Source organism: Meleagris gallopavo, chromosome 3 (genome assembly GCF_000146605.3).
Source record: "Meleagris gallopavo isolate NT-WF06-2002-E0010 breed Aviagen turkey brand Nicholas breeding stock chromosome 3, Turkey_5.1, whole genome shotgun sequence".
Taxonomy (NCBI): Eukaryota; Metazoa; Chordata; class Aves; order Galliformes; family Phasianidae; genus Meleagris; species Meleagris gallopavo.
The window spans coordinates 11,577,486-11,593,225 of NC_015013.2; the positions used below are offsets into that span (position 1 = coordinate 11,577,486).

The 15,740-nt window shown below is 37.8% G+C and overlaps 1 protein-coding gene across 3 annotated transcripts in view; it reads left to right on the forward strand.

The window, feature by feature from the left end:
* LYRM4 (LYR motif containing 4) overlaps window positions 1–15,740 on the forward strand; it is a 79,735-nt gene that overhangs the window by 11,740 nt on the left and 52,255 nt on the right. For all 3 annotated transcript variants that reach the window (XR_002113004.2, XM_019613760.2, XM_010708400.3), the window contains exon 2: window positions 9,242–9,362. Coding sequence is in view for 2 of the 3 variants with exons in the window: in XM_019613760.2 (XP_019469305.1) it covers window positions 9,242–9,362 (121 nt within the window). In the remaining variant the exon portion in view is untranslated. The remainder of the gene's footprint in view (window positions 1–9,241; window positions 9,363–15,740) is intronic.

Here is a 15,740-nt window from a genome sequence, read left to right on the forward strand (position 1 = left end):
GGGGTGGGGACCACATTATTGGCTTGAAATGCAGAATGTTCTGTGATACATTAATGTACCAATCTAAACTTACTCAATAAAAAAAGGTGTTGTTTTGTTTTTTTTGTTTTCTTTTCCACATAGCATAAGACTAAGAGAAAATATGAAGAGGCTGATTGGAAAACTCTTTAAAAATTACTGGCCTTTCCCTTAGCTTTATCTTCACCTTTAACTTCTAACATCTGGACTTTATGTAGTTAAGTTTAACTAATTAAATAGAAGAAAATACAGAAAGACAGAACACAGCTTTTCAATTACTGTATTCATTATGTTAAAAAAAAAAATCTGCTTTTGTTTCTTGTTTTTCTACAGAGCCTCTGATACCATAATCACAATAGTTTGTGCCTGAGCTTCCTGAAACGTTTTATGTATTGTTCAAAGGCACTATATTTGCAATCCCAAATTTCTAATAGTAATATTCAGTATTCTGTAGGCAAAAAGTAGGATGATGATCTTGTTACACGTTCCAAATTGATTTTTTTTTAACTTTAGATTTGACTAATGAGCTCTGCATATATTAGAATTTTCTGTGCTGATTAGTATTACGTTGTAATTTCAAATATCCATCATTATTGTCAAAATTGATGTTGCGAATTTGTTAAGCTAAACGTGCAATGCTGTGCTATAAATGAGGGAAGGTCAGTGAGCCATATGGTGATGGGAGGTCCAGTGGGGAATATTTGTCACTACTGACTGTGCTTTAAGAAACAAAGACTTTCAGATAAGCTGCAGACATCAAAGAAATGGATGAGAGGATAAAATATGGAGAGGAATGACAATCTTTTGAATCACGTAACTTCTAGTGAACTATCTGTAAGCAGATAGAACAGGGGAGTCTGTTATTTTGTATGGATTGTTAAGGGTTTTGATTGATAAGGGGTACTCTTGGTTTATTCTTTTCTTTGTCATGAGATCATCAGATTGTCTAATTTCAGTATGATCTCCATTACTAGATTCATTGTGAATCTATGATATTTAAATAGTTAATAGAATTTGAGGATTGCCTTTGCCAAGTAAAATTTCTAGGTGTCTGTTTTGTACTCATAATTATTAGCTTGTCAAAAGAACCAGTCAATCGACTGCTCAGAAAACCTTCAGAAAACTGTCTTTTAAGTCTGTCATAATTCAAGGTGTCTCGGTTGTAACTTTAAACCTGTATGCTATCAACATACTTGATTTCTTCCCCCTTCTTTTTTTTTTTTCTCCCCTCAAGGAATTGGCATTTTTATCATTTCCATATTAAAGGAATAATATTGAGTACTGTACTGTATTTGTTAAATCTAAATCTTCATTTCAAAAATGCTGACAAGTGGGAAATGCTTCCAGCCAGTGAGGCTGCTCAGTACCCACTTGGTTTCTAAATGAATGGTTAGCACTGCCAACAACTGCAGTATGGCTGACCATTTTTGCGTTACCTGTGTCACAAACCAGATGATTTCTCTTTTGAATGAAAGGCAATCCCTAGACAGTGGTGAAGAAAGAAATTTTGGCAAGTGTTAGACTGAAATTCTAGTGTTTCTGGAAAAATATAATGGAATTTCTAATGGCAGTTCACAGCAGGCTAGACTTTTATTAAGAGCTGCTTATAAATAGCAGCATAACAAATGGAGTAGCATATATTTATCCCAAGAAGGAGAGAAATCAGCTTTGTCAGGGTTTGAGTTTGCGTTTCCTGGCATTGGTAATTGGACTGCTCAGCTGCCCTGATGTCCTGATGAAGAGTTGCCAGGATCTTGGGTAGTGAAGGCTCAGCAGAGAAATATTTGTCATTTGAGGCCATCGGGATGCTTTTCATCTGTAGCGAATTCTGTTTCTAGTTCCTGTAGCACATCCCTGCCTTGTGCCTCGTTAACTGAACAACTTACTTGATTTGGTCCTTCAGTGGTAACCCCCTTTTTAAAACCTCTGCTGCAATATAACATTGCAGTTACAACTCCAGTTAAGATTAAAAGATCTCTTTCATTTGGACATCTTCCCTTTTTCTTTTGACCACAACCTTATGAAAAGCACTCCCTTCTGCAGAGATTCTTTGCACTTACAGTTAAACCAGTAACTGCTTTTATTTTTAGAAGTATAGCAACAAAAGTGAATGTTTCAAAGAACTGCAGAAATAGTCATAGTACCTGTGAATAGCAGTGATAGTATTCTGGGGACATAAAGATGATGTTTGGGTACGTCTTTATTGATGGCCTGGGGGAAGTAAATAGAGCATATTCATGCAGGTGACACTGCACTGGGGAATGAATTAATGCAGTTGAGTAGGGCTGCCATCCAGAGGCACCTGGGAAGTCTGAAGGATAGACCAGCAGCAACTTTGCAAAATTCAGTGAGGGCAAATGTGAAAAAAAATGGCAACAGAACAGTGTGAGGGCAGACCAGCTGGAGAGCAGCTGTGCTGTGAAGGGGCAGGGTTCCCAGCAAACTGGGCCTGAGCAGCAAGAAAGACCAAGAATACCTTGGGCTGCATCAACAATTTTACAGCCAGTGAATAGAGGGAAATGATCATCCCCTTGTACTCAGTGCTTGCTGGGCCATATCTAGTCTTGTCTTTCTTGTGAGGTGGGGATATGGATAATGTGAAACAAGTCCAGCAGAAATCACCAAGGGATGGTTGAGAGCTGAAGCACCTGCCTCAGTTAGGAGAGGCTGAAGGAGCTGGGCTTGTTCTTCATCCTGAAGAAGAGACAACTTTGAAGGCAACTAATAGCAGCCTACCAGAGAATCCACAGGTGCTGGGCAGGAGAACAAGAGACACAAGGCATAAAGTAAAAAGAATTTATCAGGCTGGCTGAAAGTTATTTTTTTCCACACAAAGATGTGTAAGCAAGCCATCATGTTATCCAGAGGAGTGGTCTGATCACCATCCTGGTTTTGAAGCACTGAAAAGACAAAGCCCTGAGGAACATGGCTTGATGCCATTGCTGACCCTGCTTTCACCAGGGGGTGGGACTGGAGGTCTCTCCAGCTCCTTTCTGACCGAAATGGTGCTGTGACATCTCCCTCTTGACCAGGTTGCTCAGATTCCCATCCAGCCTGGCCTTGAATGCTTTCAGGAAGGGGGCATTCACAACCTCACTGGGCAGCCTGTACCATTTATTATTAGTAATATTAGTAATTCCAGTTTACTACTAACAAAAGTTTAAGGTGCTAATTTTTCTGCAGATATTTTTTAATTCTAAAAACTCTCAATTTTTAAATTAGATATAATGCTGAAAATTCATTTAGGGAAATACCATTTGATGCACGTTTTGTTGGTAACAGTGGCAAAGTTTGAAAATTCATATCGCTCTTGCCATAAATTAATATATGTTCCAATCCAATAGATTGAAAGGGAGGAGGTTATAAGAAAATACAGTTAGTGAAAGGAAACAGTTGCCTTTTACAGGAAGAATCCCTCACTATTATATTTTTTTATTGTATATCATTATCTCCCTTCTGCACATTATCTAGTTAAGTAAAAGCACAGTATACTTTTGTTTCAGAATATTTAACCACTATGGATTTGCTAGAGATTAGATGCTGATCACTCACCTTTGTTTGTTAAATACAACTTAAGCCAGAAAGGAAAAATGCACTTTAATTTATTCCTATTTTGAAAATCTTGAGTGACAGCAGCTTCCCCAGTGATGTCTGCCTTATTTGCCCAGGTTGTGTATCACAGTCCTCCTCTTCTGTCTTTGTGTGAGTACTCACTGACTAACAAATCATCATAGCCATAGTGTTTAGCTGTGTGTTGTCTTTAACAACTTTAACTGTGATGTGATCAATTAATAGATTTTATTTGTATGCTGTTGCCAAGAAGAAATGTCGACATACGTAAAGCTGTCTTTGAAATGCAACTTAAAACTTCAGTAGGTTGTGATACTGGTAAATGCGAAGTGCTGCTTCATTAATAATTTAACATTATTGGGCCAGATTTATTTTGAAGTTGCAGTGCTTAAAAGTGCACCTGCACAGTTCTCTAACTTTTTTTTTTTTTTTTTTTTACATTTCAGTTTAGTAGAGCACAAAGGTACAAGAGTGAGGACTTGGAAAGGAAACTGTTTTATTTTTTTTTATATAATTTATTTTCTAGTTAGACATCAGATTAGATAAGTGAACACTGCTGAAATAAAGTGCCTAAATCCCCAAAGAGCAATTATTTTCTGAAGTAACTCTGTTGTGATTTCATTTTTATTTAATAACCATTATTTCAGACTTCATTTCTTGTAGGCTTTGTTTTTATGGGGCCTCATGTTAGGCTTTCAATTGTGCTTCAGGCAAAGAAAAAGATAGGCTCTTGGAGCATTAGGAAAAAAACTTTTCTAATCATAATTTTGTGGGGTTTGCTATTATTTCGGGTACACTGCTGTCTCTTAACACTAGCAGATAACATTCATTCCTTTAGAATCTGTCTTAATGCCTTGACATTGTTCTCACATTAAGCCCCACCAATATTCTCTTTTCTAAGTTGCTCCGAAAATAATGCCTCCTACTTATTTCAGAGGAAACTACAATAGCTACAAAGAAGACAATAATGCAATTTGGTAGAGCAAATTCTCAGCCACAAAACATCTCTTTTCAGCAATCACCATCATTATTTATGCATTTTTGCCAGTGATGAACAAGAGCCTGCATGCCACGTTCTTAAAAATCTGCACCTGTGGAGATGACCTGCTGTCATTATTGCCGCTGCTGAAATGCATCACTTACCACCTCACTGTGCTCGCATCCAGTGGTTGATCTCCAGAAGCATTCATTTCATGTCAATGGGTGCCATTTTTTTTCCACTTGGAGGAATTTAATTCCACACCTTTGCTTCATATGCACTTCCATATCAGATGCCAATTTGTCAGGCGGCCCCTCTGCTGCCATCTGTCCCACAGCAACAGAATGTAGCAGAATGCTGATGGGAAGGTTCAGCCTCTACTGCCATACCACCAACATCTACCTCTGATGTTGTGGGTCAACATCATAAAATATAGGAGGTGTTACTTTCAGAGCAGCTCTGTGCTTGTGCACATTCACTACCTTGTGTAGCCATCCACTTGCAGCAGCTTTGGTCTGAAGCCATTGTAGTGAATCTATTACACATTGATTACATTACTTTGAATTAATTGGGAGTTAATTGTGCGGTGGATACATGTAAGTAAGGATTGTAAAAAGTCTTTGAGTGTGTGCACATAAGAACTAGTGAAGTGAATATATTGAACTGTACATTCTTGCTTGGATGCTGTTATCACTAGTTAGCTGGGAAGTCTTCACAGAGGATACGATCAAAAGTGCTTGCATCAGGAACAGTGTTGCCAGCAGGAACAGGGAAGTGATTGTCCTCCTGTACTCGGCTCTGGTGAGGCCGAACCTTGAGTACTGGGTCCAGTTTTGGGCCCCTCGCTGCAAGAAAGACATTGACGCCCTGGAGCGGGTTCAAAGAAGGGCGACAAAGCTGGTGCGGGGTCTGGAGCACAGGCTTCATGAGGAGCGGCTGAGAGAGCTGGGATTGTTCAGTCTGAAGAAGAGGAGGCTCAGGGGAGACCTTACTGCTCTCTGTAACTACCTGAAGGGAGGCTGTAGTGAGCTGGGGGTCGGCCTCTTCTCTCGTGTAACTGGTGATAGAACAGAGGGAATGGCTTCAAGCTGTGCCAGGGGAGATTTAGGCTGGACATTAGGAAATACTACTTTTCTGAAAGAGTGGTCAGGCACTGGAATGGGCTGGCCAGGGAGGTGGTGGAGTCACCGACCCTGGAGGTGTTCAAGGAACGTTTAAATTTTGTGTTGAGGGACATGGTTTAGTGAGAACTATTGGTGATAGGTGAATGGTTGGACTGGATGATCTTGAAGGTCTTTTCCAACCTTGATTCTGTGATTCTATTAAAACTTCAGTTGGCTTGATGACGAAAAGGAAAGGGTTTAGAATCACACGTAGAATTGTAGAATCTTACTGCATCTTTTAGCTGTTCTTTAGTATCTGTTTCCAGAAAATGATGAGAAAGATAGTAGATTGTGAAGTGCACTTTGAGTTTTCATTTGTAACGATGTTTCCTAATGAGCACTCTTGCATTTCTAGGACCTTTCCCAAAGATAGAAGATCTGCTTGTGTCTGGTGTAGGCAGGATTGCTTTCCCATTCTAGTTCTCTGGGGAGCTCTCTCATTGCCTTCTCCCTGAAGAGTGCAGTTAATTATCTGCTTTGCTTAGCTTCTCTAACAGTGGGATCTGTCATGCACTGCACCCAGCTGAATCAGCACCGCTTTATTCCTTCCTCTTTCTCAGTGCTAATGCTCATCTAGTCTCATGCAGAGCCAACTGAGCTCATCAATATAGGAAAATAGTAATAAATGTATGGTTCTTACTCACTGTACCTTGGGCTTCTGTAGTATGTCAAGTAGGACTGGGTCAGACCTGTGTCAGACACTGGGCTGGCATCCATGAGTTCTGCAACTGTTTAACTTTACAGTATGCTTTTTATCCATTTCTCCCTGTCTTCAAGAAGTGCTGTTTTAAGTTTGATTTTTGTTAGATTCTATGAAGATAGACATGCATTCTTCACTACTGGCTGTGCCTTCAAATGGTTCGCAATTGGTTTTTTGGTGCTCACGTTTACTTAACTGAAAATACCCATCATCAGGGGAGTTGATCAGCTGACCAGTCTCTCTTCATCACCCAGAAATTTGGGAGAGTAGTGCTCTTAACAAGACAGATATGTCTAAAGAATTAGGTTTGTTCATACCATGTATATGCTTGCAGCATCTTGCAACATGCGTTACTCTGTTTACGAAAGAAATCAGTTGTTCATGCACTTGAGGCCACATTAGTACTAGGTTTTAATATATACTCTACTCTTGAACTGTGGAGAGCACTGATACTTGAAACTGATGCTGCTTCCCAACTCAAGTTTATAGAAAGTGGGGAAGAATGGTTACTTTACTGTACAGTCAGGTTTAGTATCTGGTTTGAGGTCTGAGTTCAGCTCTTCCTTATCTTAAGTGGCACTTTGAATCTAACCTTAGTGAAGAGTAGTGCTGTGATATAGAGATGTTCTTTGGAGCACATTTAGAGTACACTGGAAGAGTAACGATTAAGCTGGAGAATTGTGTTTAAGTGTCTATGAAGTAGCTTCATTTGAGTGTTTACATTATAAAGACTTAAAGAAATTCAGAGGAAAAACAAAGCAACGTGTTTTCTATCTATGGTCAGAAACTATCAGTTTTTAATTACATTTATTTTCTTTCTAAGTGGCTGTTGGGTGTAGTGAGAGAAAGAGGGAGAAAACAGAACAATTAACACACCATATGTACAAATTGGAAAATACAGTCTGTAGATGTATGCTGAATTTACTTGAGTTCCATCTATTTTTCTTTTTTCTTAAGATAGTATACCTATTTGTATTGCATTTTGGAAGACTTGTTACCAGTAATGGATACTTACTGTTTTATTGTTGATTGCTGTTGTTCCTTTTCCTTTAAGCTAAGAAAACAAATTATGTTAAGACCTTGTATCTTTTATCAGTCCTTCCTTTCTTGCAGAAAATATTATGTTTCTGCACAGTTAAACCCTACATAGATATGTGGGATGATTTGAAATCCATCCATTATCAAGCAGCAAAATTACACTGCCTCTTAATGATTTGGAGTTGTTTTGGGTTTGGTTTTTGTTGTGTTTTTTTTTTTATTCCTAGGAGAAAGCAGCTTCCCCTTCAAATATTTCTAGGACACCAGCTGCAGATGAGAATGAGCTTCCATATTTAATACATTCTATTAACTTCACACATACAAACGTTCGCTCACTCGCACACCCCAGTGTCACATTATAGGTGAACAGGCCCTAATTAAAAGCGCACACCATCTGCCGGTGTGTGGCAGCAGGGTGGGACTCCATAACCATCCTGGTTCTTGTGATTGAAATGTATTATTTATGAGCTCAAAGAGAAAATATGCCTTTTGGCTGATGGTGCCTGCATTAGGAGCTGGAGAGCACCATCTAATGGCATGGAGTGACACTGCCTGGTGATCCTTCATTTTCTTCCTTTCCCCTTCTCTGTAACCTCCTCCAATTTTTATTTTATTTTTCAGTATAGCGTGTGGGATTTTTCATGATCATGTTCAAAGCAATTTTGCATCTCATGTTTCACTTGTACACAGGATTGAAAACAGTTGTTGAAACATTACACTAATAGTGGTGTTGTCAGCATCCTTTTTTTATTCTAGTGCCCCACACAGGGCTTTATTTTCTGTATTAAAAATAGTACTGACCAGGTAGTAGAGAAGTAGAATGTTACCAAGATAGCTGAGCAAAAGGCCAGTTCTCCTTCTAACCTTCAAGCAAATGTGTAATAAAAAGTATGTACTGCTGAGTCTGAAAATTTTGTATTATTGAAATGGGCACTATTTTTTATTAAGCAATACTCTGCAAACCACATAAAGATTCTTATTGGCTTCAGACAAAGATGACAATTTCAGAGATGACTGCACATTTGGATCTTCCTCTCTGAAAGGAGAAATCAAAAGCTCTCCCTGCTTGCAGAGATCATATGTGTTACTGCTTGTGAGGGATGAAATGGTTGAGGAGGTGTTGGACTGAAAGTTGAAATATGCTTTGTCAGGAGAAGGAAGGGATAACAAAGAAGCAGCCTTATTTGGTATGGTCAATGCATGATTCTACCTGTGACTGCCAGATTGGAAAGTCAGAACTGGTAATAATGCATAATGCATGTAGCAGTTACCACTGAGAGCTCCAGAGCTCTAGGAATAAAAGTAATCACACTGATGAAAAATCACTTGGGATATGATTTTTTTCATTCTGGTTTTGTTGCTGTTGTTTTTGGGGTTTTTGTTTGTTTTTAATATCTTGAGCTTTGCATTAACCAGGCTGGGGATGCAATAGTATGTTTATGGCAGTAAGAAGCAGAGCTATAGGGACTGATTTAATGGGGTTTGGAACGAGATGATCTTTAAAGTCACCTTCAGCCCAAGACATTCTATCATTCTGTGACTTGACTGATATGGAAAGTATGAGAATTTCCTACAGATTTCAGTAAAATTACTTTTTTTTTTTTTTAATGTGGTCACTATTTCTGCTCCAACAAAATTCTAAATAAAAATATATATTTTGAAAAAATCACATGTGTACATTTATTGAACTAATTCAGTATGTTTTATGGCGTGTTGAAATGTCATAAAACTGTGGCACGTTTATAAACATGTTGTCTTGTTGTTTATATTTAGGACATACGCCATCAGAAGGATAAGAGACGCCTTCAGAGAAAACAAGAGTATAAAGGATTCTGAAAAAATAGAAGAACTAGTGAATAAGGCAAAAGAAAACCTAGAGATTATTCATCGGCAGGTACATTTACTTCTGTTATCTTATCTAAGAGTTGTATACATCTCATTAAACTGGCTTATGCTATTATAGATGGAAAAAATAGGTCCTGGTGCAAAACATCCCTGGATGAACTGTAGTTTTTGTATGTCTGGGTTTGTGAGGATAGAAAGAATTCATTTATCCACTGTGGTTGCAATGAGGATTTAGGGATGCTTATTCCAGTAGCCTGACGACATACAAAAATTTGTCCATCCTAAATCCCAAAAATTTGTATGTCTTGTGTTATTTTTTCAGCTGTTTATCTTACTACCTTTGTCTTTCTCTTCACTCTGTTCTTCTGTTCTGCTCTCAATTTCCTTTGAATCTCTTTCCTCTAGCTCATGTATATTATGTAGGTCGCTTCAAAAGCCTCCTGTTTATTTCCATGGAAACTACAACAGATACAAAGAGCACAATAAGGCTATAAGCAAATTTTCAGACACAAAATACCTTTCCTCATTGATCACCACCATTAGCTACATATTTCCACCAGTGATAAAAGAGAGCCTACATGCCCCACTAGTAAAAATCTGCATTTGTGGAAGTGGCCCACTGTCACTGTTGCCACTGCTGAGATGCACCACCGTCTCACTGTGCTCACATCCACTGGTTGGTCTCTAGAAGCATTCAGCAAGCATTCATTAAATGTCAACAAGTGCCACTTCTTTCCACGTGGAGGAATTTATTTCCACACCTTTGCTTCTTCCACAATTCTGTGTCAGATGTCATTTTGTCAGACTGCCCCTCTGCTGCCATCTGTCCCACAGCAACAAAACATAATGGAATATTGATGGGAACGTTCAACTTCTACTGCCATTCCACCAACATCTGCCTCTGATGTCTTGGGCTGACATAATGAAATAAAGGAGACATTACTTTCAGAGCATACTTTCACATTCCTTATTTCTTGCATCACAGTTTGGCTGTGACAATCTCTCCACATAGTCTTGCCTTCTCTGGTTGTTTTTCCCCAGCTCCAGATACACTGTACAACATCAGAACATGAAAATCATAAAGCGAATTAAGTAAATGCTGACTAACTATATTTCCAAACACGGTGATACGTTTTTCCTGGAAAAAAGTTGAGTCACTGGCAGTACTTTTCTCTGGCATGGTCTGAGTAGCATTTATAGTATCTCTGTCCCTCTGTCCCTTCCACTCGGTACTGTATGTAGATAGGAACTTGAATAGGCAATATATGCAGATCTGTTATGCAGAAAAGTAAGAAGTCAGGAGAAAATCATAAACAAGTAGTGAAAGATAAGAATGTAGAGAGACCAATTCTGCCACTTTCAGAACTTTGCATCGTAATAGTAACAGTTTGTGGAGATGGGATCTCCCATAATGAAATGCTATAGATAAGTTTCGTTTGGAATTTTAATTAATAAAATGTCAACGTGTCAGAAAATTTTTCTGGCTGTGAGTGAAAATATAAACATAACTTCGATAAGTTGGAAAAATACTAGTGAGGCTGCTATGGTAACTATATTGCTGTGAAGTGGATGACTGATGTGGTAATAAATTTTATTTATGGTTTTAAATATTGTTACTAGGACCTACTTGGCACAACTTTTTTGTAAGAACAAGCTCTTTCTGAAAAGACCTCAATGTCAAGATATCAAAACGCTAGAAACGGGTGAAAATACCAGTCTTATATGCCTAACTTGGATGTGGGAATGGTTCATAGCATATTAACTTTTGGGGTACCCCAACTTCATACAGGTAGAATTTGATTCTCTTTATAAGCCTAAACAAAAAGACCAGTTCTAAGTTAGATGGTGGATAAGTCTTCCTAAAATAAAAGCTTTCAACCTTTTTCCTTTAAGAAGACATGATTCCTTCTATTCGTCTCAGCTGTAATAGATCTGGGGCAGATTTTAAAATAGAGCTTAACTCTTTTGCACAAATCTAGTTACTGTAGATAATTGAAAAAGTTTTCTGAAACAAGAGTCTTGATGGAGGAGACTCTTTCTTCTCTATGGCATGCATCTTGTTTCAAATCCTATGAATTTTTGTTTTACCCTAAAGATTGTCATTCAATATCAGATATTTCAACTACCTTCAAAAGAGTAGGAAGAAGAGGCAGTCCTGATTAATCTGTTGATGTTATACACACTTGCTGTTTGTTATAAAGGAGTAGTTGTAAAGTTGTAAAGCTGTAAGAACACTTTGCATTCACTGGTTGATAGTAAACATTTTGAACATGCATAAAACACATGCATGTGCCAGTACTTCCAGACATACCTTTAACAATCTTGTACGTGACCAACAGGTAATATCATAAACCAGTCTGTTTTGCAGTAATAAAAGTATAATACATTAATCAAGAGCATGACAACAATGAAAAAAATAGACAAGACTTGTTATTTTCTCTAATGAAGGATTCTGCTAATTCTACCAGTACAACCATTCTAATATGCTACTTTTTCTTCCACTTTGCTACTTAATCAAATAAATATTATAGTAAATATTATAATAAATGTTTCTCAATTCACAATAGAGAAATCCTGAAGAGCCGTATTTCAATTTACAGTGTAACATATAATTCTTGCTTTAAAATGCTTTCTGTGTAGGTGTGAATCTTTCAGCCAGGAAGATAATCAGAAACAGTAAAGGCATGTGGGGTTCTAGTACGCTTTTGATTCAAGTTCCACTGGGTTTTTCTGAATATGAAAATCTCCATGTATATATTTTATCTTTACAAACATATAAAACTTATGCTTAGTGTGAATATATTTTATAAACTGTTGTATTCAATTCCATTTGCTTGACCTATCTTTATGAATGTTCAAGGTTGTTCCTTGAAGGATATTTTTATCACTAGGACATAACCAGAATAATACAGAAGGGCTTTGGTTATTGCTGAAGCCAAAAGTTTTTCTAATTGAATTCAGTAATTGAAGGGGTTTCTCCCGTATGCAAAATGTATCTGCTAAAGAAGTTTGAAATTGGATCACATTTTTGTATCATTCCATGCAATGATTGTAGCAAAAATGCACTTGAAAGGTTAGGAATAATCAAGATTTCAGCACAACTTTCACATTTTAACACTGCTAAAATTGAAACTTACATTAAATTATTTCATTTGTTGCACTACTAGATTTCCAATTTCAAAGCATGATTATGCTGCATACGTATAAAAATACGTATGTTTCTATAATGTATGTATTTGTTGGAGTCAAAACAGCAAAGTAAGGCAGAGGAACGTTCAGCAAAAAATGATCTTAAAACGGAAAATGAGTTCATCAGGATACTTTTTTGAGCCATGAGTTCCTTCAAGACTTCCTGAAGCTTTGGTTACAACATTTTGGTTTTGCTCAGTCATTCCTTCATCCAGCAGTGCACCCAAAGAAAAGTTTTTCTAATAAACGGAGAACTGTTGTTCTTTGCAGAATTTCTATAGTGTGTCAGAGTTGTACAATATCCTGAGTTGGGAGGGACCGATGAGTGTCTCTTAAAAGTAAACTTTTCATCAGAACCATAGTATACTTAGAATCAAATTTCATATTAATATGTGCTTGCTGTCACATTTAATCATGCACTGTGGGGGCAGAAGAATCATTCTTGCTCTTTGTTTAATTGAAAATATAAGTAATGATGTCATCTGACATTATTAAGAGTTTATATTTGAAACTAACTGAGCATAACATAGTGTGTTTTTAAAGGCACAAGCAAGAATAAGATATAGTGATCATTTTTTGCTAGATTTGGGATTTATTATGATGTAGCACATTTTGTTATTGCTGACTTTTCATAGCATATCAATAGAAATTAAATAATATCTCACCTAGTTGACAATTTGTTGTTACTCTAAAATCAAATTTATACTCACTTTACATTCTAATTTATGGTTTAGTCATCAGAGTGACCACTGAAGTGTAAGGTTCATAAATAACTATTTGAATCAGCCTAGTGGGAAATGTGAAATAGTGATAGATTACTGTCATTTTCTTCATGTCAGTCACTGTTCAATTTACTTGAATGTTATAAAAGTAGCTTTATAAAACTGAAAAGCATGGAGGAACATTAATCTCCACCATAGCCACCCTCTGCATGTTTTGATTTAAAAATAGGGTTGCTAAAGGAACAACTCTGATTCTTGATGTAGTTTATGAAGATCATGTGCTTGTGTGTTTAATTGTGTAAACAGCACCATTTATGGCATCCTCCCTTTCAAGAAGGGAGGTGACTGTGTCTGAAATGCACAGTCACAAGTAGAAAGTTTTTTAAAGGTTTCAGGAGAATTCTTTGGTGCCCTTAAGAATGAGTATTATTGCAACAGCCATTCCTAGCCATGCTAGTATGGAGTCATTTGTGAATTTCTGTCACAGCTGAAATATGTGAGAGGCAGGAGAATTTGCCCTGAAATGTTATTAATTGTACCATTTTTGATACAACATAACTGCAAATGAGAGATGCAAATCACTTTTCACAAATCTTTAGCTGGGAGACCAGAGACGTCATGAAGTGTTAGCCAGTCAAGACACTAGGATCTCCTTCCTTTGCAGCTGTTCATGGGTGTCTTCTAAGGGGAGAGACGGACAAACGTCCTCATAGGCATAAGTTGTTCTTCCTCAGGCTTGACTTCTCTTATGGCTTCCTTCAGATGTGTAGAAGAGTGAAGGAACATGGTTTCAAAGTATGAAAACTTCATTAAAAAGGCTTCACTAATGATAATAAATGTTAAGTGCAAGCAGCATTTTGGATCTTATAAGTTCATTTCTAATCCTTGCAATATTCTTTTATTATAGTAACTTTAGCTCTGTTTAATGAAATCCTTCGTGACTATGTCTTGATGAAAGTCCATGTCATAGTTAGTGTGAGATTTAGGTTTCATATTCTTCTTCATATTTGCCATCTCCAGTAAATATGGGGTGTATGGCTTTATTTTGAACTCTCTGCATCACACTTGACCAACCTGATAGCCTTCTGTGATGATGTCTTTGGCTGGGTAGATATAGGGAGAGCAGTAGATCTTGTGTACCTTGACTTCAGCAAGGCGTTTGATAGAGTCTTTCACAACATTCTTGTTATGAAACTTAGAAAATGTGGGATAGATGAGTGGGTGGTGAGGTGGATTGAAATGCTGGCAGTGACATTTAGCTATATTCAAAGTGGTTGGCCTGAACTTCTTTTACTTTTCTTACTCCTAGTCTGGTGTAATACAAGTAGTCAATTTTTAATTGCTTTAGTAGATAATGAATTCCCACTTGATTGGTTCCAAACTTATGCTGGAATTAGTCAGCTGACTTAGAGTTGTGGAGGCATCAGGGGGATTGTTCTGTGGGCTGATTTTGGTTTTAATTCCAAAGATCTTTTGGTTGATTTTTTTTTTTTTTAACACTTCTCATAGTCATTTAGTCTTTTTAAGACAGGGATTGATGATACCAGCTTTTAGTAAATGATACATAAGAGCCTGAAACTAAGTGCAGTGAGGCAGTGGAACAGGCTGCCCGGAGAGGTGAATGCTTTGTCCCAGAAGACACTTAAGGTCAGGCTGGACAGGGCTGTGCAACCTGATGTCGGTGTAGATGTCCCTGTTCGTTGCAGAGGAGTTGAACTAGATGGCCTTTAAAGATCCCTTCTAACTCAAATAATGCTGTGATTTTAAAACTGAAGTGGGGAGGCATCAAATTCGCATTTGCATTGCATCTGTATTCCAGGGTAAGGAGGAATGCTTTCTTTTTTTTTTTTTTGGGTTCCACTAAGGTTTTGGAGGGAAGAAAAGGTGAGAAGCAACAAGGAGAAAACTGAAGTAGGAGTCACTTGGAAAAAAGGTTTGGTAAATTTGAATTGGAGCACAGGTGACTTGGAGTTTGGCCCTTCACAGGACGTGCTAGTAGTGAGATCTCCTTCAAACGTTCTTTCCAAATAGCTTTTTCTCTTGGTATGTTGGGTAGTTTTGAGGAAATGCAATACTTTAACAGCTGCCACAAGCCTGGAGCTGTCAGACCAGCTTAACTTCTAACACCTTGATGTGCAGGAAGTGTAGCAGACATCTTGCCCACCTTCAAGTGCTGCTTCAGGTGCTGTTGGTCTCTAGGTTACACCTGTGTGAATCTCCAGGGCAGTGTTATTCTTCAGGCTCTCATTTAGCTCTCCTGATGGACAACAAGACTGAATTTTCACAAATTATTTTCTGTTGCTTGCCTCTCTGACTAAATTGTAAGTGGTGGCTTGTGCCTGCCATGTTGAATACAGAGGTAGGCCCTGCACTGGAATTGTCCTTCAGGCTGCAGGCAGAGGCCATTCAGAAGTAAGCGTGCAGTTTTTCCTCTCAGGTGTAAGAGCTATAACAGAAGTGCTTACTGCACAGCATTTGACACACACAGCAACCTTCAAAAAAAAAAAAAAAAAATA